General features: G+C 43.1%; 2 protein-coding genes across 3 annotated transcripts; one reads left to right on the top strand and one right to left on the bottom strand.

Moving 5' to 3' along the window:
• The first annotated feature begins 709 nt into the window (after positions 1 to 709).
• LOC143316992 (regulator of nonsense transcripts 1) lies at positions 710 to 15889 on the top strand. 2 transcript variants are annotated; one of them, XM_076724903.1, is made up of 24 exons: positions 710 to 1080; positions 1476 to 1618; positions 2400 to 2489; positions 3044 to 3211; positions 4318 to 4498; positions 4773 to 4934; positions 5324 to 5408; positions 5706 to 5804; positions 5970 to 6078; positions 6326 to 6485; positions 6860 to 6978; positions 7125 to 7289; positions 8121 to 8235; positions 8559 to 8702; positions 9009 to 9222; positions 9357 to 9474; positions 9926 to 10082; positions 10319 to 10461; positions 10745 to 10919; positions 11099 to 11180; positions 11337 to 11501; positions 11884 to 12104; positions 12384 to 12506; positions 12983 to 15889. In XM_076724903.1, the coding sequence occupies exons 1-23, from the start codon at positions 910 to 912 to the stop codon at positions 12501 to 12503; spliced, it is 3306 nt and encodes a 1101-aa protein (XP_076581018.1). In that variant the 5' UTR covers positions 710 to 909; the 3' UTR covers positions 12504 to 12506; positions 12983 to 15889. The 2 variants fall into 2 exon arrangements, with proteins under 2 accessions (XP_076581018.1, XP_076581010.1); XM_076724895.1 differs by having other exon boundaries at positions 714 to 1080; positions 5324 to 5411.
• An 8-nt stretch (positions 15890 to 15897) lies between these two features.
• ddx49 (DEAD (Asp-Glu-Ala-Asp) box polypeptide 49) lies at positions 15898 to 22342 on the bottom strand. The gene is made up of 13 exons (XM_076724915.1): positions 22080 to 22342; positions 21569 to 21692; positions 20870 to 20955; positions 20449 to 20570; positions 19968 to 20155; positions 18914 to 19054; positions 18552 to 18627; positions 18075 to 18151; positions 17791 to 17888; positions 17601 to 17675; positions 17295 to 17383; positions 16964 to 17035; positions 15898 to 16159 (listed from the first exon to the last, which is right to left on the bottom strand). The coding sequence occupies exons 1-13, from the start codon at positions 22192 to 22194 to the stop codon at positions 15983 to 15985; spliced, it is 1440 nt and encodes a 479-aa protein (XP_076581030.1). The 5' UTR covers positions 22195 to 22342; the 3' UTR covers positions 15898 to 15982.
• Between the last annotated feature and the right edge of the window lie 1996 nt (positions 22343 to 24338).

The following is a 24338-nucleotide window of genomic DNA, read 5'->3' as shown; positions in this document are numbered from 1 at the left end:
TTCAAGTTACCATTAAGTACAGTGCACACAGCAGACTACTTATGTCACTTCTATGCTTGAATAGTATTTAGCCTTTGGTGTTCGTTTTTGTCAGTGTGTGGTAATTTAATTTGAAAACAGCCTCTTAATGAATATATGTCTTGTAAACACAATGTAAAGCTCTTAAACCTAGATTTTGACACAGGATCCCCCAGAGTCTTGAGATTAAGCCTTTGTTGATACTTTAGTGGCACAAAGTCATTAATTAATTTGTAGTTAATTACATCACCAAAAACCCAGTGACACCCACTTTTGTGCCCCGAGGCCCATTTTGCTTGGTTGTAATCCAGCTTTATGATAAGTACATTCAGAAAACATGGCTGGATTTACTTCAGCGTGAAATGGAGACACACACAGGCCTGGTCATAGCAATATTGTTATTCCTAAAATTCAGCTCACAGTGAATGCTTTAGAAACACACAATTAGCACAGACTAATAGGCTATAGAGCATATTTATTGTGGGGATTAAAATATTAGGTTTAAAGAAATATCTATTGTCAAGGAGGGGAATATCTGCAACAGTCTGTCAGCGTTATTTTCCTATTTCCCCTGCAGCGATCCACGCTTCTGTTTTGATACCCAGAAGTAAGATCAGAGTGGGAGCTCTTTCCATTGATTAGCTATCTCTGCTATACGGCCTGCGTGTGTGGACGTCACACGTTGAGCAGCGCATGGAAGTTCGTCATCGTCGCTTTTGGACCTGCTGGAGCTTTAGAGGTTCTGGTCGGTTCCATTTTTGTTTGGGTTCAAATTGAGACCCTCGGCGTTGGCCTCCGAATCAGTTGTCGATAAACGAGTATCGTGAGGATTTTGTTCATCTTTAGACTAACACCGGAAACCGCTCAGTAAAGCGAAAGTTGAGAGTCGAGATGAGTGTGGAGGCGTACGGGCCGAGCTCCCAGACCCTCACCTTCCTAGACACCGAGGAAGCGGAGTTGCTCGGAGCGGACACACAGGGCTCCGAATACGACTTCACCGACTTTACCCTTCCCAGCCAGACGCAAACTCAAGGCCAGACCCAGAGCCAGCTGGACAACCAGGTCTGATGCTCTCAATTTTACAGGAAGGCACAATAAAGCGCGGTTTACAGTCATTAGCAGCAGTTAGCAAGCTGACACAACGTTGCGTGCTAGCCCGCGATTATTGGATGTAGCCTAACCTAGCTTTGCGTTAGCTAGCTGTTAGCTCGCTGCTAGCTAGCCAGCCCATGAACTAAACTCCCAAAGTGATATTAGTTGTCTTAGCACGTTTGTTTTGAACTGTTCGAAGCAAACCAGACTCATGTGTGTAACTTCAGTGATCAAATGTAAGAGTCAAGACCACTGACAGTCTGACAACTTCCATTTAACTGGCTTTTCCGCGCTGTGTCCCCCTAGCCGTTAGCTGCTAATCGTTAGCATCCAGTTTGTTTGGTAAAGCTTGTGTTGTGCTGCAGGTAAATGGTCCTGATGAAGGTCTTCACAACGGTGGAGTGGATGACTCCGTGGCTAAAGCCAGCCAGCTGTTGGCCGAGCTCAACTTTGAGGAGGATGAAGAAGACACATACTACACCAAAGACCTGCCCGTGCACGCGTGCAGGTACACTGACAGGAGCCACACCATGTTAGGCTGTCAGTTCACTGTTCACGGAGGATGTAATTACAGAACAGTAGTGGGATTTTTATTTATTTGTCTATATGTGTATGGTGATCACACAATGCTCTATTAATAATGCTTATTTTTGTGTCATCCATGCGGTTGCCTACCCCATACAGGCCATAAAGACCCCAAAAGTCATTAATATTAATTATCCTGACTATCAGTTACAACTTTTCTGATAAGTGCAGTATACTGTTAGTTTACTATTTGTACACCTTCAAAATTTACGCATATCCCTATGGAAACACAACACACCAGTATACTATTGGAAGCACAATACTTGCAGATTCTGTTTATCTTAAGTCACTGAACATCCAAAACTTAAATTACTGCTGGGAAAATATCAAGTTTTTGCAATTGACTTTTAGTAATTTAGCTAGAAATAAAAGTTCTGCATGTATTGAGAGAGCTTGATCCCATGAAATTTCAGTTTACTGTTGAATTGTGCAAAATTCTATATATTACAGGTTAGATACAATTTGCTAACCCCTCTGAAACTTAGATAGATAGATAGATAGATAGATAGATAGATACTTTATTCATCCCTAAGGGAACTTCACAGCGCACACACACTTGATATCGTGGGTGTGTGCTTCCTCTGTATTTCAGGTGGTTGTCAGTTTAGCATGGCTGTACTTTTGGCAAGAAAAGGTCCTGTACTCACTCTGTCTAAATACTGCAGTAATTCAGGTGCTGTTTTTGATACCTCATTGTTTTCCAGCTACTGTGGTATCCATGATCCAGCGTGTGTGGTGTACTGCAATACCAGCAAGAAGTGGTTCTGTAATGGACGTGGCAACACATCTGGCAGGTGTGTAGTCTACACATCTTCACCCTATTACCTCACATAGAAGCTTCAGAACATAACCTCACTCAGGTAGACCAATAAACGCAAACACCCCATTTAAAACTTTATATAATAATCAAAACAACAAACACTGCACTGAATGTGGGTTATTCTGCTATTAAATTTTCAAAATGCTTGCCATTAAACATTGGCAGTTATCATCCACATCTCAATCAGCCAGACTTTTGTCACACAGATGATGATGAATGTGTGTGAAGAGAGAATTGTATGTAGTGTATATATATAGACCTTTTCATTGGAGTTGCATTGGTAGGCAACAGTGTGCATCCAAGTTTATGTCCTGTCAGCTGTTGACATTAAAAAGCAATGCAATAGGAAATAAACATTTGTTTGAAACGGAAGTGGTCTGTAATGGCTGTCCTCCTTTGTACTCTGAGTCAGTATGTATTATTGTACAATCTATGAATTGATTTTTGCAGCAGTGCTACCTGGAAAAGTGAATCGAAATGTTTATGATTATTTTCTCAATTCTTGGACTCCTGTTCTCTGACTTCCAGTCACATTGTGAACCACTTGGTGAGAGCCAAATGCAAAGAGGTGACACTGCATAAAGATGGGCCGCTGGGCGAGACGGTGCTGGAGTGTTACAACTGCGGCTGTCGCAATGTCTTCCTCCTGGGCTTTATCCCGGCCAAGGCAGATTCTGTGGTGGTGCTACTTTGCAGGTAAGTGCCAGCAGGGCAGCACTTTGAACATAGGCAGACTAGTGCCTAGGAGTCCAGTATGCTCTGTTGAGAGTGTCCTTGGGGACTGCATGGGACTTCTGCATGCTCAGTGATTATAAGGTACTCTGAAACACAGCTGAAAGCTAAATATACAAATACTTGCATACAGGAAGTTTGTCATGAGGTTTGTTTCTTATCAGTTGTTCAGTTCTCAGCCTGTTACAGCAGATGACTTGTCATACATCCTGTCACTCAGGAAACTGATGTAGAGTCTCTGAAATGTCTGAAAAGGTAGCCAGATCAAAGTTTGTGGCAACAAAACAAAAATTTCCCTCATTATCAGTAGACAATCAAAACTTTGACAGGTTTATGAAGGCAGGTAAATGAATGTAACCCGAATAACCATTTATATTTAAACATAATACAAGTGCTGTTCCAAAACTCCTGTATTGTATATAATCTCAATTAAAGTGACATTAAACATGACAAAATAACCAAATATTATTAAATATTAAATATGTCTTCATGGTGCAGTGTGAATATTATTTGACTTGAAACAGATAGTGATCCCTTATCTGCAAGAGAACATTGTTATACAACAGAGAGACTAAAATATGGATGCAGCTGGACATTTTGGAATCAAAAAACCACTTATCAACACTCTCTGATGCATAAACTATGTGAAAGGGGACGCTGTTTCTGAAGTTGGTCCAACACGTCTTTGGCATGCTTGTACTGCAATTTCTCATTACTTTTGGCCGACATTCACCAATATATCTGTGATAAGCCAGTCAGAAGCGGAGAAGTTTGTTCTAATAAATATCAGGTGCACTCCTTTCGTTCTACAGTCTGGTATATTCTCCTAAAATGGGACTTTTTCTGTCACACCTTGCTCCTCCCTTGCTTAGGGAACACCCTGCTCCTTTCCCCAGTGATCTCTGCTTTGGCAGTTAATTTAACCATTTTTATGGTCACTTATACATACAGCAACAAGTACTGTGAGGAATCAACTTAAGGCAGGAACATAAATAACAATTTTACATTCTCTGCAATAGTTTGTTTACTGTGGAAGTTTCTGTCTGTCTGAACCTCATATCTTCATGCAGGCAGCCCTGTGCTAGCCAGAGTAGCCTGAAGGACATCAACTGGGACAGCTCGCAGTGGCAACCACTGATCCAGGACCGCTGCTTTCTGTCCTGGCTGGTGAAGATCCCATCAGAGCAGGAGCAGCTTCGGGCCCGTCAGATCACTGCCCAGCAGATCAACAAGTTGGAGGAGCTCTGGAAGGTATGGAGCTGACAGGCTGGGAGGCTTTTTCATCAGGCTTGCATGTTTAGAGCAATGTTGTGACCAGAAAGTTGCAACCTTTAAGTGGCAAGCACAGGCTGAAGATTTATGAATGCCATCTACTTACAGGGATTGGTATCCACCTGTGGCATAACAGTTTTTTAAAAAGCATCTGTCATTATTTGTGCAAATTTGTGTGAGGAATAAGAGTTTTTGATATGATGTGTGATGCACTTTGTATTGACCGTTGCATTAACATTGCTTTCTTTCCAAGGACAACCCCAGTGCCACCTTGGAAGACCTGGAGAAACCAGGAGTGGATGAGGAGCCCCAGCATGTGCTGCTGCGCTATGAGGATGCCTACCAGTACCAAAATATCTTTGGCCCTTTGGTCAAACTGGAGGCTGACTATGACAAGAAGCTCAAGGAGTCCCAGGTACCTGAACTTCACCGCTACAGAAACTTTGTGACCCAGACACTTGAATGTCCATGGTCATTTATATGTAGATCAGTTTTCATGTGACATAAAAACTTGCTGGGAGACCCAATAATGCTTTATATAGTTTCCTATTGAGTACATTGAGGATTTTACTGTTATGCTTCAATCACACTGGACATGGCCATGGTGACATGGCCCCTCCTGCCGCTGTGATCCAGACCACATTGAGACATGTTTTTGGTGCGAGGCATCTTGACTCTGTTTTGTACTTTTTTAAATGGCATCTATAGGATTACAGGAATAATGTCACAGTGATGTGACCTTATGCAGTACCTTTTATTGGTTGATTTTATGTTTATGTGCTTTTTTCTATTTTCCCTTTGCAGACACAAGACAATATAACAGTCAGGTGGGACCTGGGGCTGAATAAAAAGCGGATTGCCTATTTCACGCTGCCCAAGACGGATTCAGGTGGTAATTCTCTGAGCTTGACTTCCTCCCAGTGGTTCTGTGGTGCAGATAGAACCCCTCCCCACCCCCCTTCAGTCCTCAGAATTGCACGCAACCTCCCCCAACCCTGCATCTTTTGGTGGCATGTGTGCTTGTGGTTGTTTTTGCTTCTGTTTTTGTAGTGGGGTTATGTGCCATTCTGTACGTGCACGGTACTGTATCATGTGGTTCATGGATAAAATCCATCCTCCTTAGTTTACTAGTGGGTTGTTTTTAGCATAGAAATGGCTCTAACTCATGTTCTGATATCAATCCCAGATATGCGGCTGATGCAAGGTGACGAAATCTGCTTGCGGTACAAGGGAGATCTGGCCCCACTGTGGAAAGGCATCGGCCATGTCATCAAAGTCCCTGACAGTATCCTTCACATTGTTTGCAGTTGCATATGCATCATTCATTGCATTACAGTGTCTCCAAGTCTGGCTGATTACACTGGCTTAGACAACGTAGTCCCACCCACTGCTCCCTACTAGAAAAACTTTGAGGATAATGCTGGATTTCCTTAACCTCCTGTGCTTAAAGACTATGGGGATGAAATTGCCATTGAGTTGCGGAGCAGTGTTGGAGCACCTGTGGAAATCCCCCACAACTTCCAGGTGGACTTTGTGTGGAAGTCCACTTCCTTTGACAGGTAGTCTGAAATTGTACACCCCTTAATTCAGAAAGTGATGGGAACATTTCATTTTACTGCTTTTAAGTCTCCATATTACCCCACAGTGCACAGAACTAAATGTGCAGTGTTTACAGGAGGTAATTTTAGTGTAAAACTGCCATGTTTGTCATTTGTAAAGTAAAGGCTTTGGTGCAAAGTCACTGATACAAATGATACATAAAATTGATAATGGCTCATATGTGTATATGTATATGTGATGCTGCAGGATGCAGAGCGCCCTGAAGACGTTTGCAGTGGACGAGACCTCCGTGTCTGGCTACATTTACCACAAACTGCTGGGCCACGAGGTTGAGGATGTCACCATTAAGTGCCAGCTGCCAAAGCGCTTCACTGCCCAGGGCCTGCCTGACCTCAATCACTCACAGGTCAGACCTCACTGTGATTCTTCTTATTGTTTTGTCATTCATTTTCCTCCTTCCTCTTCAAGAAACGAATGTCACTGCAGGGCTTTTTCCTTATGTGTTGAGTTGTCTCATGTACAAAGATTTATCACATACATCAGTGCATCTATGTACGTCACCTGTTTTTAATAGATTTGAAAAACAAAGGATGCATGTGATGTGAGAAGTAAGGCAAGCTGTTATTTAAGTGAGCCAAACATGTTATTTGTTTTGCTTTTAATGTGGGATTCAGATCTTACATTGTCATTATAGCAAGTGGTTTTAAAAACGATTTGATGTGTGTATTTGCTACAGTTTACCCCAGCTGAGTCCTGTTTCTTTGTTATTTTATGTGCCAGGTGTACGCTGTGAAGACTGTGCTGCAGAGGCCTCTCAGTCTGATCCAGGGTCCTCCTGGCACTGGGAAGACTGTCACTTCTGCCACTATTGTCTATCACCTTTCCCGACAAGGCAATGGGTAAGACCCAAAGACTTTTCTAGTTAGCATACATAAAAGAAACCTGTAATGTGTGTTATAAGTTTTTCTTCTCCAGCAGCTGTATTTTACATAACTGTTCCTGTCCTAACTCTCTCTCTCTGGTGTGTACGTGTGCACATTTGCAGGCCAGTTCTGGTGTGTGCTCCTAGTAACATTGCCGTAGATCAGTTGACTGAGAAGATTGACAAGACTGGACTGAAAGTCGTGAGGCTGTGTGCCAAGAGTCGGGAGGCCATCGAGTCACCAGTATCCTTCCTGGCTCTGCACAACCAGATCAGCAACATGGACAGGTCAGTAGCATGTAGGGAAATTGACTCTGCGCTCAGAAGTAATTGATACTTGATTGCTGCTTTGTACGCACGCCCATTTAAGTAGTTGGCCACACACCAGTAGTTTGGTACTTTGTTATTTTTCACACCTCCATATTCTTCCTCTTCTGTCCCTCAAATTTCACCAAGTTCTCTCACTCTTACTCACTCTCCTCTCAATGTTCCTGGTACTTCTGTAGTACATTGTCGAAGTGACACGAGGCCAGGTGCAGAGGAGAATGAAATCTGAGGTCAAGCATAACAAATGTTTACGCAAACAAGGGCAACCAAATTTGTAAAATGGGTGTCAGCACTCCCTTTTGGCTGGAGTATTAAGTAGCTGAGAATATTGAGTCCTTGTTTCTGTTTAGATCTGAACCTGAAATCTTGCAAACACAAGCAAATTTCTTGTAATGTCAGGAGGCTGCCACCACACGATGAATGTACTTCAGAGTCTCAAGATCAGATGTTTTTTGAGAGCCATGGGGCAAAGATTCTGCGTGAGATGAGAGGGGCAGGCGCATACTGATGTACTAAAAGGAACAGAAAGTTAATTATTGTAATTTGGCCAATTGATTTTGCTATTCTACAATCTGCTTCAAAGTGTGTACTCTTCTAAGAGTAATAATTCAGTTGACGCAGACATGATAATTGTGTTCTGATTCAGTGTGATTTGCACTTCCTAAGGATATCATCATCTGATGTCCATTGTGAATAAATGTCTTCTGCACAACCCCACTCACAAGTTATAGGAACTATAATTAACTAGTACGTGTTCTCTGTAGTCACCCTGATGTGTCTTTGTGTCCCAAGCATGCCAGAGCTTCAGAAACTACAGCAGCTGAAGGATGAGACTGGTGAGCTGTCGTCTGCTGATGAGAAACGTTACAGGGCTTTGAAACGCACTGCTGAGAGGGAGCTGCTAATGGTGAGGAGAAGTTTCAAAGTGTAAAACAAAAATAGCTCAAGGTTGATACCCAAGAGTTTTCACAGTAAACGATTTCCACGAGTGTTTTGATAACCAGGAAGCTTGTTGCTTATCTAAATTTTAATTTCTTTTGGTCTTGTTCTCATTGGTTGGCACTACTTTTTGTAGAGAAGAGACCTGTGTTAGTAACCAGGATGATAATTTCTCACCATAATCACAGTACAAGACCCCCTTGTTTTTCACTGTAGCTTGACTACAGTAGCTCCCTTTTTTCCATGTGAGGATTGAAAATTATCTTTATCTATGTATCTATTTTTGTCCAGAATGCTGATGTTATCTGTTGTACCTGCGTTGGGGCTGGTGATCCTCGTCTGGCCAAGATGCAGTTCCGCTCCATCCTGATTGATGAGAGCACTCAGGCCACTGAGCCAGAGTGTATGGTGCCTGTGGTGCTGGGAGCCAAACAGGTACATAAACATCCATCCATCCATACATACATACATTCAGCTAAATAGCAACTGAACTCCATCCCTGCAGCTGGGAATACACTATGTAATAAAACAATGTTGCCCAGCACTAATGTGAGCCCCCCAAAAGGTTTCATTTTGTCAACATTTACTGGAATTTATAATCAACATGTCAAGTAAGTTTTTGTTATCTCAACAACATGAATTGTGTGTGTTGGCAAAATTATTTGTTCTGAACATCCAACAACAAAAACTTTTTACATTATGCTGTTATGTTAACCCAATTACTCATCTTCCTCCTCCCAGCTCATTCTTGTGGGTGATCACTGCCAGTTGGGTCCTGTGGTAATGTGTAAGAAGGCAGCCAAGGCAGGTCTGTCCCAGTCCCTGTTTGAACGCTTGGTGGTTCTAGGGATCCGGCCAATCCGCCTGCAGGTCCAGTACCGCATGCACCCGGCTCTCAGTGCCTTCCCCTCCAACATCTTCTATGAGGGCTCCCTTCAGAATGGCGTCACTGCAGGTTTGTAGCAGTTCATTATGTGGTTTGATGGAGGGAGAAATTAATTTTCACTGTAGCTGGTACATTAGTGGGTAAAAGGATCTGCAAATGCTTTCAAGACTGTAAGTATAATGAAGTCTTGTTGCTCTCCCCAGCTGACCGCATCAAGAAAGGCTTTGACTTCCAGTGGCCTCAGCCGGACAAGCCCATGTTCTTCTATGTGACTCAGGGTCAGGAGGAGATCGCAAGTTCTGGAACCTCCTACCTTAACAGGTGACATCGCAGAATGTCCTTCATTACTTTGTGTAATTTACCTCAACGCTCTAAATAATTCATAATACACAAGCATCAATTCAGTGGTTGGGAAAGGGTAAGCTCACACTAGGGGGATGCCCTCCCACAGCCTTCACATTAACACCAGTGTGGCAGGTTGAAATAGTTGTTTTATATTAATGGCAGAGAAAGCCTTCCCCTTGTCAACCTAGTCAACAGGAATGCCAGGGTCACATTCATAAAACACTGAAAGGGGATTTCCTTTAAATCAGGCTCATAAGTTCTTAAAAATAATCAAATTCTTTTCATAAGTGGACCTCCTTGGTTAGTCATTTTAAACTGTGTGCAAAGTTTCATTTTGAAGCCACCATTAGTCTCCACCCATTAACTTCACATGTAACTTTCCCAGTACTGAGCAGTACAGTACTTAACTGATGCTGATGTCTTTAAGGACGGAGGCTGCCAACGTAGAGAAGATCACCACCAGGCTGCTGAAGGCCGGGGCCAAACCTGACCAGATCGGCATCATCACCCCATACGAGGGTCAGCGTTCCTACCTGGTCCAGTACATGCAGTTCAGCGGCTCCCTGCACACCAAACTCTATCAGGTAACTCACAGATGCATACAGAGATGTAGCTTAATTTCATCTTTGGCACAACTTTTTAATTGATAATTTTAAGCTCAAGTAGATTCAAAATTGCGCTAACTAAGCGAAGAGTTGAATACATTTTAAATCTCAGTTATCATTACTGAGGTTACTCTCTGATATTGTACAAAATCTGCTCCTCCTTTTCATACTACTTATACTCCCCCTCATCCTGCTCTTGTCCTGTCCCATTGCAGCAAGTGGAAATTGCCAGTGTAGACGCCTTCCAGGGCAGAGAGAAGGACTTCATCATCCTGTCTTGCGTTCGTGCCAATGAGCACCAGGGCATCGGCTTCCTGAATGACCCACGTCGCCTGAACGTGGCGCTGACCAGAGCAAAGTAAAAACCTCACTACAACTGTTCAGACATCACAGTGGATGCAAATCAGATACTGTTGACAGCTAGACAGCTTTTTAACTTTTCATGGTGACATGTTGTAAAATGGACTGAATTTAGATGAGACACGTCCTCTATTGATTGTATGTGGATGTGTGTAGTGGGACTATTCAGACCGATGAACAATGCAAACAAAAGTGATTTCAGTGATTTACAAAAAAGTGATTTCAGTACAGAATTTCCACCTCGTCCCTGAGCAGCAGTCTTGTGTTTATTGTTAATTAAGGTACGGTGTGATCATTGTGGGGAACCCCAAGGCCCTCTCCAAGCAGCCGCTGTGGAACAACCTGCTGAATAACTACAAGGAGCAGAAAGTCCTCGTGGAGGGACCCCTCAACAACCTGAGGGAGAGTCTCATGCAGTTCAGCAAGCCCCGCAAACTGGTCAACACCATCAACCCTGTGAGTACATCATATAACAAATGATGTGCAAAAGTGCCAAAACTGCACTGGTTTGGTGTTCTCAGGTGTGAATATTTTCTTGCTTTCTTTGTGCTCTGACAGTAAATTGAATGTTTTTGTGTTTCGGACTAGCAGCAGTATGTAACTGTGCAAAAATCTGATTGTCTGGTCTTTTCCAGGGGGGACGTTTTATGAGCACTGCAATGTACGATGCCCGTGAGGCCCTCATCCCTGGCTCCGCCTATGACCGCAGCAGTGCTGGTATTTATTTCATATATATTTTAAGTCTTGTGGGATGACTCAGGATAATAACCTATGACAAACCTTCTTCTTTGTTTTACCATCTAGGCTACATGACAGTACAGCAAAACAAAAAGCTAAATAAAGCCGTGACCCTTGTTCTGTGTTGTCTTTCAGCCGGACGTCCGTCCAACATGTACTTTCAAACTCATGACCAAATTGGAATGATTGGGGCAGGCCCTGGTCACATGGCCGCTATGAATATTCCCATACCTTTCAACCTGGTGATGCCACCAATGCCTCCGCCCAATTACCTGGGTCAGACCAACGGCCCTGCTGCAGGTACAGTACAGAGCTGAGATAGTCCACTGAACCACAATATAAACTCAAAATGATCAAACATGTCAGTTTGTAAAAAAAGGAATCAAATACTGCTGCAGGGGGAGTATCCCATAATGCACAGTTGATCAGGTAGGGAGACAGATGTTAACAGCTGATAACCAACAGGAAAAAGAGCTGACTATCCTCGAGGCAAGTTACAGGGACTGAACTCACACCCTGCCTTTATCGTCCATCAGCTGTAATACCCGGCTTATCCCAACCTTCACTTAGTGTGGATTTTCTCACATCTAGTGTTGTTATTATTATTTGTATTATTATGACCTTAGAACGATGGTTGGTCATCATGCTTGTTTTGACTGTGGCCCTGATCTTTTTCATCAAGGTCGTGGAGCTATGAAGGGTAAGCCTGGGCGTGGCGGGCGGCAGAGGGTCCGTGGCTCTGGAAACCAGGGTGCCAGTCAGGGTAATGGACCAAACAGCCAGGCCAGCCAGGATGGGGCCTCCCAGTCCTTTTCCCAGGGGCCACTGACACAGGGCTACATCTCTATGAGCCAGCCCTCTCAGATGAGCCAGCCTGGCCTCTCTCAGCCAGAGCTGTCCCAGGTAACACATCACTGTCACTCTGAGAGAAGATTTATCAAGTCAAATAGACTTGTAATACAGCATAGAGTGTTTTTCCAGCCTCTTTTGGAGAAGTATGTTGTATTGAATTGAATTTGATGTTGAGTGTAGTTTATTTACACTGGTCATATTGTTCATTATTTTAATTGAGCAAATCCAGAAAAAATAAAGGAGCAATAGTATAATGTCTTCTGGCATATTACTCACTGATTAAGGCCAAAAATGTGTCTGTAATGATGTTTTTGTCCTCCTGCTCTTCAGGACAGCTACCTGGGCGATGAGTTCAAGTCCCAAATCGATGTGGCTTTGTCCCAGGACTCAACTTACCAGGGTGAACGTGCATACCAGCATGGTGGGGTAACTGGACTGTCACAGTACTAGAGTGTAAGTACATGAAACAGCTACAGTGAAAAGGTTAGGGAAGTAGAGCAGTCGTGTTTCCTTACTGAAACAAATGTCACTCTTTTTTTTGACGGATTGTGTGCAGGGCCACTGGCTCCCGTTCTATCTAAATGATTGTTATTTTATTTTATATGCCTAAGCTTATGAAAAGTTGGAATGTGTCCAGCCTTTTCAAGCTTCTGAGAATTTACATATTAGATGAGTTTTGTTGTTTTCTAGCCTCCATAGAAATGATCTATGAGTGTCACCTGCACTTTGTGAGGTCTTTGTCCTGCAACTAACGTGAAATTAGCTGTCCTGGATGAGCGTGACTTTGTGACGTTGTCTTTGAAGTGATTCTGAGATTCATAAACTTTTAACAACAACAGGCAGTATTCTCTTTGAGGTCAAAAAAATGTTGCTTGTTAAATTATTGTGTGGTGGACGAAAGGTCATAGACCTGTTTTTGTGTCTTGCAGGTCACTTGAAGAAGGGAGCTAGGCTTCAGCTGAGCTTAGTTCATCAGCTTTTTAATCTGGGAAATAATAAAAACATAAAATGGATACCTGTTTTCCTCTGCTACAACCGAAGCACCACTGAGTGAAAGCGACGGGATAGCGAAACCAAACCAATGACCAGCGAGAGAAGTGAGAGGGTAGAAGACGAGAGCACGAACAGACAGGCAGGGAGATGGCAAGAGAGGCCAAGTGAACAAGCAAGAGGCAGGGGCCGATGTCCGTGCGAAGTGAAGGAGGGAAGTCGGCAGCGTGTGGTCGAGCTGCTGCTGCTGAGGGAAACAGAGGGGAGGTCTCATGGGAATCCAAATGAGGCTCAACTCCCACCTTTACAATCCCGCCAACCCCTTAAACCCGCAGCCTCCAGGAAAGGAAGGAACGCTCTCTTCAGATGGGGATCGAAGCTTTCCAGCTGAATTTGAAGAACTTGTTCTCCGAACTTGCAGCGGACATGATTACAGAAAGCCATCGCGCAGGCAACACAAAATCGCCACTCTAAAAGTTGGTTGGTTGCTCAACCTGTATCTTTTGAATTTGGTTTGTCATGGGAGGAGAGCAGCAACAACAATCTTCTATTGGGCCCAAAAACCTCAGCAGCCTCTGAAGGAAACGGCAGTCGACGCACCCTCTGAGAGGAAATGAAAACACGGTTTCTGTGCTTGAGTCTGAGATTTAAGAGCCTTGAATTGAAATACCGTTCATTTGCCTTGAGAACCACTGGCTCACTCACGAGGTCTTCGATTGGGTGGTTTCGACCACACATCAGCGGTGGAGTGGCACGGGGATTTCAGACAGTTTTTTCAAGGCATGACGCGCGAATCCCACCGATATCGCGACCATCATGGGACAGTTTTTCTTCTCTGAAGTACCTTTCTTATCACAGAGCACAATATTGCAAAAAAGAAAAAAAAAAAAAAAGTCATTGAAACTATCAAACATGACCAGCATTGAATCTTCAACTCAATGTCATTTGATGTTTCAGCGAAGGCTTTTCCTTATTTTAATCTTTTGAAAGCAGGGGTTGTTGATGTCCCACTGTGCTTCATGACCAGATGTCTTTTTTTAAACACTCTGTGCATGCTTAGATTGGCAAACGCTTGAATGCTTTGCATCGATTGATTCCTCAGGGGATTGTGGACTGTCCACACTCATCACACAAATCCCTGCTCGAGGAGAAAGAAACCAAACAAAAGGGGGATCGAAGGATGATAGTAGTCGAGGCTTACAGGCGATAGTGGCAATCAATCCACCACAGGCAAGGAGTAGAAAAGGAAGGTGGCTGAGGGAGAGAAGGATATGAGAGTTTCCACATCTGGAAAAATGAGTTCAGGTCATTGCCAGCGGTTAAGAACAAATTTGAGGGAAGCGTGGCGTTAGGACTGTTCAGTCCCAATAGGTGACCACACATGAGATGTAGTTGTAAACCCACAGCATTTTGATTTTGTGAATAATGTTCACATGATAAGCAATATAGCCAGGCTGGCAGCCATATTGCTAAGCCACTCAAATCTAAATATAATTAAGGGTTAAAAAAATGAAGACTTTCACAAAGAAACTATGTCTAAAATCTCAGTTTAACCCTTAACTTAAAAATCAGTGTAATCATAAAATGTCTTCAGGTCTAGTGTATTACAATACATTGACACTTTACCAAACCCCGGTTACACACAGTGGAACTGCCATCAGTGCTGATTAGATGATGGCGTGGAGATAAATGAACCGCGAATAAGAAACGTGAATCAGTGCCTATAACCAATCACCTTCAGATAAACAGCTGCAGCACAAGCATGAATGTAGTTACAATCAAACTACCAGCATAAAAAACCTTCCAGACACCAGAGGGCTCAAGAAACCCACAAAAAGGACTTGTATTTTATTACTATTCTTTTTTTAATAAAATCAGGCCAGGTCATGATGAGGTCACAGAGGTTAGCAGCTGGGTTGTTTCTCGAGGGACGGGCGGATGAAAAAAGCCACCTTCCTTCTCTGTGGAGTCAAACAAACGAAGGCTGGTAGAATTTCTTTTCCCTTCTGTGGACTTTTCATTTGTGCAGAGCTGTTTTGGCTGCATTATTTATTCCTTGCAGTTCCTCTTGAGATTTCCGTGGATCCTGAACCCTTTTCCTGGAGAACTGTGTGAACCTGAACCTTGAGTTGATCCAAACTTTGCTTTTCGTCACATGATTTGCTGCTTTGTGTGTCATTTCTGTTCAGTCGGGTGTTATTTAGCCATTTCGTGTAGTTTTACTCAAATCTGTTTTTGTAGCAACTTGCTGACAAGACGAATGAGGCGGACGCCGTTTCCTTTCTTCATTAATTTTGTATCTTCTCCTCAGACTGTCCGAGGGATTGTAGTTTTTTAACTCTTCCAGGAAAGACGCTTTCTGAACTCGGAAAGAATGTACTTCACCATCGTTTCTCATTTCAGCAGTCATGTGACAATCATGTTGCGAGTAGATGTTGCCATGTTTGACTTGTTCTGTTTCATTGACATTGTGCTAATTTTCATTTGTGCAATGGATTAGTTTCATATATCAACCCGCTCCACCGAAAGCCTAACATGTTATAGCTTTAAGAACCTGCTGCCGTAATATTATTGTATTGCTTTGGTGTTTTTTCCATCTTCTGAGCCACATTGACTTCCTACACGTGCAGTGATCATTGAAGAGTGATTCAGTTGTAGATTAGTTCTTTAAAACATTTGCATCCAAACCTTTGATTCTCTACGTCACCAGGCAGATGAAATAAATGGACTAGAGAGCTAAATGTGATGTAAATACCTGTTTGAAACGATGAGTCTTATTTGCAGTGACGTTTCATCACAACATGGTGGTTCCTCATGAACTGAATCAATAAAGGCTGTCAACTTGAGTTGTTTTTATGGTATGAAATTCAGATTTATTGCAGATGCTCACAAATATGGAAATATTACTCTTGTCGTATATACATGGGCCACGGCAGTTTTCAGGCTGTAGCCTGTGCCGCCTTGTTCTTTTTCATGTGTTTCCTCTTCATCGCTTTCTTTTTCAGCTGTCCGTGCTTCTGTCTCTGAATGCTCTCCTGGATCTTCTGCTTGAATTTCTTCTTCTGGCTCCTGATCTTCTCCAGCTCGGCCCTCCTCTTAGCCTCCAGGTCTGGATCCTGAAAGAGCAGATTGATCACAAATCAACAACAGGCCATTTTAAATCATCCTAGCTGGTTCCAAAACATGCACAGCAGGGCAGGAAGCCTCTCAGATCAGAGGTATTAAACCATTTTCATTTTTCTACATTGGGCGCTTTTACAGATGATAGTTTGAGGTTTCAGTCTGTAAAGAGAAGAATTCATTCCTTCTTTGAGGTACTGATGAAGAAATCAGATGTAGAAGGTGATTCAGACGTCTGGAGCCAGCGTGACAGGAGCCCTGCTGACTTCAATCTCACATTGACTAAAGAAGCAGATGAATTTCAGGTAAGTCTGTTTTTTTTTTTGTTTTTTTTTTACAAGTCTTTCATTTCCCCCCTGGGGGTTCGGAAAGAACCATTTACTGCTGATTGTTGGGAAAACAAAGTCCTCATTTGAGTTGAATTTCTAAGAGATTCTTGGTTTATAGAGAAATTTCTGTTCCAGGTAAACCCCAGTAAATCATTCATTTCTAATCAATTTATCATATGTTAGGTTTTATGTATCCTATAGACAAATTTTCACATTTTTGTGTGTTCCGCTGACCTGCTGTGCACTGACTTCAATACTCAGGGTTGTTTTTCCTAGCAAAGCATTGGAATAACCCAGCATACTTCTTTCCAAAAACCAGCATAAATTTACAGTCACATTGGTTTTGCTCGGGTAAATTACAGGAACCTATAAAATAAACTGAACTCGATCTTTTCTTGATTCGTCTTGGTCGTGTTCACACTTTAAACTTGACTAACAGTAACTAAAAGAAAATTCTAAAAATGAACTTACCTTCCCCTCCAAGATCAGCTGTTTCCTCTTGTTGATCTCCTTTTTCTCATCAAAGTCTGTCGACTCAAGTCTCTACAGTGCAGAGAAGTTTACCATCAAACATTAAAAATCGTTTTAATGAGAAAATCAAGGAGACCATTTACTGTCCAAAACAAATGGTGTCCAGTCTGAACATTATGAATTCTAATGTCATTGAGTCACAGAAAAGAAAATGTTTTTCAGGCACAGTTTCAAATTCTTTAACAACTCCCATCATGAATATCCCAAAAAGATTCAAATAACACTAACAGTAGTGCACTGCACAGAAAACAAAGGAAAGAGGCACTCGTACTATTTCACACTCCCGTCTGGTCACGTTGACCTGAGTGAGGATCTTCAGCACTTCCTTCTCCTCCACAGGATATTCCTTCAGCTTCATCTCTGTAGAAACACGACACACCAGCTTACTTTTACACACACTGCAGACGATAAACTGAGACCCTTTCCAGCTTCTTGGGGCCCCTGCTTTTGCACGTATGAGGAGCTACTTGGCAGGCTGGCTGGAAACTTGAGCTCCAAAGATGCACACAAAGGAAACACCAGTGGACATTTCCTCATGTAGTAACTTTAATTCAGTTTTTATAACCAAGTAACTTACGAGTCTGCTCTTCGATGGAGTGGACCAGGTGGATGTCGTACTGTGTCACCAGTGTGATGGACACACCATTCCTCCCTGCAGAGGAAAAAAACCTCGTCATGTTTGAGCTGCGTTTATTTTAGCCGTCGATGATCCACAGTGAGATGTCACTCACGGGGGATGCTGGTGGTAAGAAGTTTTTTAAGTGTACCTGCTCTTGCTGTTCGTCCAACTCTGTGGATGTAGATCTTGGGAAGGCCGGGGGTGTTATGATTGATGACGACCTGGACGGTTGGAATATCCAAACCCCTGTCAAAGACCAGGAAGGATGTCAAAACAAGGAGCTGTTCTCCCGTCTACAGCCGTCTGTGTTAAATCTCTCAGTCAGAAACTTTCAGACGAATTGACGGCTGATTTTGTTAAAGACTTACTAAACTTACAACCCCCCCCCACCGTCATTCCTGAGACATGCAGCGGCTCAGTGGAGCTTCTTACCTGGCAGCCACGTCTGTTGCAATCAGGATTTTGTACACGCTGGCCTTGAACTTGGCGAGGTTTGCGAATCGTTGTTTCTGGAGAAGATAAAAAGCAGTCGTCCATTCTGCAGGCCCATTCATCCGGTTTAATCTGCTTTAATCCCTCACACTGACAGGTTCTGTATTATCACAAGGGCTTTGTGCTCACTGTACGTTTCTGTCTTTGTCCCTCTAACGAGACGAATATGATTTCCACATCCAACACGAGCTCATCGAGGAACGTGAGGACTGCTGATAAGGGACACGTCATCATGCTCTCACCTTTCTCTCTCATAAAGCAGTCACATTCTTTGTGTGCACAAACTTAATTGACCAGTAAAACGGACACAGACTATTCTTCAGCTGTCGTTCACCAACATGGTGGCAGCTCCCTTCTCAGACGTCCTTCTGCAGGATGACGTTACTGACGTGCTGATGTGATGTGTGTTAGTCTCACCTGTTTCATCATGGAGTGCAGGGAGATGGTGGGAAAGTTAAACGCCTGCAGCATCATGGTGAGGACTTGGCAGTTCCTGAGAAAGAATTTAGAAACAATTTATTCTATGTAATTAATGTGCTTTATTCATGTGAACCACACCAAATGGAGACCTCTGGCTATTGTGTACGGTATGCTATTTTGGCCATCCATTACATCACAAATCACAATTCAATTCACTACAACCACAGCCTCAAAAATCACCATGGAGCTGAATCAACACCAACCCAAATATGAACATGAAGAGTTTCATAAATGCTACAAGGTTTCCTTCAGAAAGCCACAAACACATCAGGGTCAGTGGTCACTTCTGGGCTTCTTACTTGCACGTGTTGGTGAAGATGATGATGGACCAGTCGTCGTGGTTGTCAGTAAATGTCTGGATCAGGTGGACCAGGTAGGCGTCCTTCACCTTCTCTGGAGTGAGGATGTACCTCTGGTCCAGCTCCTCCACCGTTCGTGTCCTGGGAACAACAATAATGTGATATTTCACTGTTCCCTCCACATTTTCTGCTGCCAGAGAGGTCAGAGCACAGAGCAGCAACCCTGGAGCTGGTGTGGATTCGGGCCAAGATCCACAGCACGTTTGTGCAAGGAGGATTTGAACTTTACTTCAGCTTCTGTAACGATCAAATCGGAATATAACGCAGCAGAGGACGAGTGGAAATCTGCTCGACAGTGTTCAAAAGCCTGCGTGCTGCAGTCATGCTCAGCTAAATGAAAATTAGAGGTAATTGTAAAACCCACAAAAGCCATAAATACTCATCTAACAGGAGATGCAAACATGTAAAGATGAAAACAGGGAATGAACGACTGCAGTCACTGAAGCGCATCACATCACGAGATAAAGGGCAACACTTCAAGTCTGCGGTCACTGGCATTACATTTCCTGTTCCACATCACAGCCGTCTTTGAATGCATCTGCATGAGTTTGCGGCTGCTCTCTGGAAATATCTGAACCCTGCAAGCAATCTGAGCGTTAATAAATCCAGCAGAATGCTCGTTCAACCACGCTTAACGTTCCTGCTCCCACGATGTGCGCGGCTCTCCCTTACATTCAAAAGCATTTGTGCGAGAGATGCACATCAGCGATTAGTTGCACCTCAGATCAGATGAGAGGCAAACTGATGCACGAGGCTGGTGCTCCTGGTTTACGCATGACACGCAAGGTTTCTCACACAGAATGCATCTGAAACGAGGCACAAAAACTTTAAGAAATCTGGCCCTGAGTGTTCTCTTCCACCTCGAAACAAGCAGGTCGATACCTACAAATACACCAAATACTCCTCTGCACACACAGTATAACACTGTGTTGTCTTTCTTCTCCTTCACTGAGGATTTGCTAAATATTTCTGTAAAGAGCAGCATGTTACTCACTCTGACTTGCTCTCCCAGAAGAAAGGTTTGTTCATGGCGATGTTCTTCAGCTCCTGCAGGGTGTCAGTGAGTGTGGCGCTGAACAGCAGCGTCTGTCGTTTAGACGGTAACGTCCCCATGATCGTCTCCAGGTCTGTGGTGAAGTCAGTGCAACCCTGCTCCAACAGCCGGTCCGCCTCGTCCATAATCTGACGAAAAAACGAAACCACAGACTGTATTATTCTGTTGATCTAATTATTCTTTGACCTTCAAACATTACTAGTTTCCTCATGTTCAAATCTAAAACATAACTGTTTTTCCGAGAGTCTACAGACATTCAAGGACCTGCACAAATCCCGCCAACTGAGCAGGATGTTGTTAAGACGGGTCTAAACTCAGTCCTAACATAGCCAAACAGATCTTACATGAATCGAGAGCTACAGCCTGGAGAAGGCTTTGAGAACTTGTCTAAGTCAAAGTTCGAGGGCCTTCCTGAACTCACCAGAAACTGGATCTTGCTCATGCTGAATGTGTTGGAGCTGCGAATGTGATCTGCCAGCCGGCCCGGTGTCGCTACGACCACATGTGGCTGGTTGGACAGCTCCAGGGCCTGGCTCACCATGTCTGTCAGTAACACAACAGTGACGATGTCAGCACGGAGGAGAGGCTCTGAAAGAATTTAACAGTAACTGGCAGGAGGGTTTCATTGAGTTTCTGCAGCAGTGGAAAAACAAGCCTTCACAATAAGAGCAGTTCACACAACAGAGGTATGGCTACACGAGATCACTGACATAAAATCTGATCTGTCACTGTGACCTGAGGGATATCTGCTGCTGAGGTTCAATTTAAGTTTTATAGTTTGTATCTTCCACTGAACGAACAGACAGAAACACTGCATGCAGTGATGCACTGTACACAGTTACCCATTCCACCGACGATGATGCAGTCTCTCAGGCCCAGAGGCTTTCCCAGGACTCGAAACTGCTCTGCAATCTGATAGGCCAGCTCCCTGCATGCCATCACACACACACCATCATCAGTTGGGAATATGGGATACTTTAAAACATATTTCTAGATATACACAGATATATAGAGTATGGTACACGTGCACTTATAGATGTGGAAGAAATGCAATTCCAAATCCTATAACTGTACGGTAAAGTCATCAATAAAAATCCTAAATGAACATTCAGTGGTTTGGAATAAGACTCTTTGTATATCTTTCTTTTTATAGGATTATTCAGGATCTGAGGCTTATATGTAACTGACACACCAAGGATGTGAAAATGAGGGTTGTTGTGCTTTTATTTTGAAGGACTCGCAACGTCTCCCTTACTACAAATGTTTTAGATCATTAAAACATTAACTCTTAACTCACTCCATTGTGTCATTTCCAGATATTACCTTTGACAAGACCAGAAGAACCATCCAATAATCAACTAAATACATGAAGAAGCTTACATTAATTAACAGCTGCTTTCTAAACCAGTGTTTTGATGTGCATTTCTTTCTATAAAACCTACATTAAAACATGTATTTGGACCCATTTATGGATGTTTTTTGTTGTTGTTGTTTTTTTCATGAATGGATCTTCCAGCTCTCTGACACTACGCAGCACTGACCTGGTAGGAGTGAGCACCAAACAGAAGATGCCATATGGGTCCTCTGACAGTTTCTGCAGCACTGGCAGCACAAATGCTGCCGTCTTCCCACTTCCAGTCTTAGCACAGCCCAAACAGTCCCGGCCTGCAACACACACACACACACACACACACACACACACACCTTCATTCACCTGCTCTGAGATGTGACTTATCGACCTACATGTCATGTGGTGACTACAGAGGATCACACTTAATGTACTATAACGCTTTCTTCATCCAGTGAAACTAACAGCCGATCAGTACGTTTAATGTAGGCGCTGAAAACAATCTTGTTTGCTAATCTGGAGCACGTAAGTTCTTGTCTTCGACGTTGCTCAAAAGCACTAAATTGATAGATTTTTCAATGGAGATCTGCAATGCTCGTCGCTACTGTTGACTCGGTCGTTCAGAGGCAGTCATGTAGATATTTACTCTTCAGGTAGATAGCTGATATGTTTTCAACCTGTAGATTTAAGAGACGCTGTCTTACCTTGTAGTATCGCTGGCATGCAGTTTTCCTGGACAGGAGTAGGTTTATTGATCCCCAGCTGTTTACACTGTTGAACCAGCCAGTCTGAGAGACCCAGGGACGAAAAGTCAGCCATTTCGGATTAAAATCGTTCTCTCAGGTCGGATAACGACTTCTGTTCACTCCATTTTACGAAAGAACTGCTGAAATACTTTGTTTTAATGTAGAGTACAACATCCTCGTGTGTCACAATTGTCGCTACGTGATTACGTACAAATTCACGTGTCTACTTCTTCTTCGTCTTCTTCAGGTTACTGCAGACCGGATGCAGGGTCGGAGTGTCGCTGCCCTCTACTGGTCAAATGTCGGCATTATTAAAAAACGAATCAGGAAAATGATGGAATATCCAACCAGGTTTGTTCTGATGCCGGCCGTTTTAATCATGATTAATATATTTTTAGTCCTGGGGACATTTAAAACATTATTTGAACAAAAATCTACATTTACTTTGGTGACATATTTTGATGGCTGCTAACAAAAATGCTGACCTTTATTGATAAGCCAGTGAACATTTCCCTCACAGGTGTTTAGAGCCCTAACACCTCATTTGTAAACATTTAGTAAACTCACAAGTCTTTTTTCTATAGTTGACCCTTTAGCGGGGCAAAAATGAGCTATGGTCCTCCTATTGACAACCCCACCACCATGTTTTTGTTTATGTATTCTGCACCTTCAAGCACACACAAACAGATTAATATAGGAATATGCACCATGTGAGCACAATGTATACTAATAACTAGTTTCGCAGGACAGTGTCGCAGGATTTGTTAATAATACAGGATCTGTACACGCTTGTGGTTTCAGCTGGTGTTGTAATTTAGTAGTGCATATTCATAAACAACTTTGTATTGAATCAAATGACCACAAACCATTCTAGGAGTATAGCTTCTGGGACTCCTGCCAGCTTTCTCTAGTCGGTAATCCAGCCTCGTTCAGCGTTGTGGAATCTCGAGGGTCACATGTTTTGGTGTAACACCAAGCACCCTAACAAACCCAGACACTCCTGCCTATCTGAATCAGCCAAACTGTCAACACTTACGGAGTTCTCAAGATCTGATCCGGCTTCGCTTTCTCCACCCTTCAATGCTACAGCACTATTTTCCCATGTGGTATAGAACCACAGATGCACAAAAACCTGGCACAAATATCCTACAAATTATATTCATTTATTATCTTAATATAATTTCAGTGTGAGTATTCCTTTTCTGCTGTGGGCCTTAATTTTGCCTTGTCAAATTTTATATTTGCCTGAAAATGTCAGTGATCTTTATTCAGTAATTACCAGAAGGTGGCTCATGGTTTACAGCCTCCTCTACGTCTCCTGCTGGTCTGACTGGATTTTGTTCCAGAACTAATCAGTCTTTACTGGCGGTCTGTGCTTTCCTGCTGCTCACCCTCTGATTTTTATGAAGCTGATTTTGCTGTGTTGGTTTGATGTTTGAGAGTTCAGAGGATCAGATTCACAAGTTTTGAAACCCCAGAAGAAGATCATCAACACACAAACATGTGGTTGTGAAAAGGACAAATGCTGTTTTTATGTTAATAAAGTCCAGACAATGAGAATAACTGCTCGTTGAAGACAGCATTTAAACTTGAATTCTCTGTCTAGACTTTTATTTCTAGTGCAGATGATGCCTCATTTGTCCCATCATGCCAGTCTCTGTCTTTCTGTCGTACCTGCCACAGTGAGTGTGAGGAAGACACCATGAGTTTGATTCAGCCGCTGCTTGACTGAAGGAGAGAAATCTTCAACAACAAGACCCATCTGTGTGCGCACACTGGGCTGCCAGAGATGATTAATGCCCTGTGTGTTAAAGGCAGAGGCCTGGAGGTTCAGCTCTATCCTGCCCAATCTGTCCAGCTGTGCTGCAAACTGCCTCAGATCAGCTGAGTAGTGTCTTATAATGAACACGAGGGTTGTTTGCATGTAAGGCAGAGATCTGGTGCTCCCTGTTGCCTCCCTGCAGCACAGAGGAGCAGTCAGCTGCATCGCTGTAAAAGGCCACTGAGCAGCACGATTAGTGCACAGGAGCTGCTCCCATCACTCTTCCGCTACATTTGATGCTCTGCTCTCCCGTGTTCAGCCCATATTCATGCAAATAAATGATTTATTTTAAACCAGTGGTGACAAACCAACGCCTGTGTGTCACAGTAATGATTTTCACAAGTTTCATGAGGACAGCTGTGACATGTGATTTGTTCAGGACCCCACTCTCCTTG

The sequence above is a fragment of the Chaetodon auriga genome, chromosome 3 (genome assembly GCF_051107435.1).
Source record: "Chaetodon auriga isolate fChaAug3 chromosome 3, fChaAug3.hap1, whole genome shotgun sequence".
NCBI classification, from domain to species: domain Eukaryota; kingdom Metazoa; phylum Chordata; class Actinopteri; order Chaetodontiformes; family Chaetodontidae; genus Chaetodon; species Chaetodon auriga.
The sequence above is the reverse complement of the archived record's forward strand: the minus strand, read 5'-3'. Positions and strand labels throughout refer to the sequence as shown.

Bases quoted from the DNA above. Each gene is read 5' to 3' on its own strand.
- LOC143316992 (XM_076724895.1), top strand. From the start codon at position 910: ATGAGTGTGGAGGCGTACGGGCCGAGCTCCCAGACCCTCACCTTCCTA. The intron at 4,499-4,772 runs GTATGGAGCTGA...TTTCTTTCCAAG, and splicing joins AGTTGGAGGAGCTCTGGAAG to GACAACCCCAGTGCCACCTT. The intron at 8,236-8,558 runs GTGAGGAGAAGT...ATTTTTGTCCAG, and splicing joins CTGAGAGGGAGCTGCTAATG to AATGCTGATGTTATCTGTTG.
- ddx49 (XM_076724915.1), bottom strand. From the start codon at position 22,194: ATGGCTGACTTTTCGTCCCTGGGTCTCTCAGACTGGCTGGTTCAACAG. The intron at 19,055-19,967 runs GTGAGTAACATG...TGTTGTTCCCAG, and splicing joins TTCTGGGAGAGCAAGTCAGA to GACACGAACGGTGGAGGAGC. The intron at 17,889-18,074 runs GTAAGAAGCTCC...GGTCTTTGACAG, and splicing joins GCAACAGACGTGGCTGCCAG to GGGTTTGGATATTCCAACCG.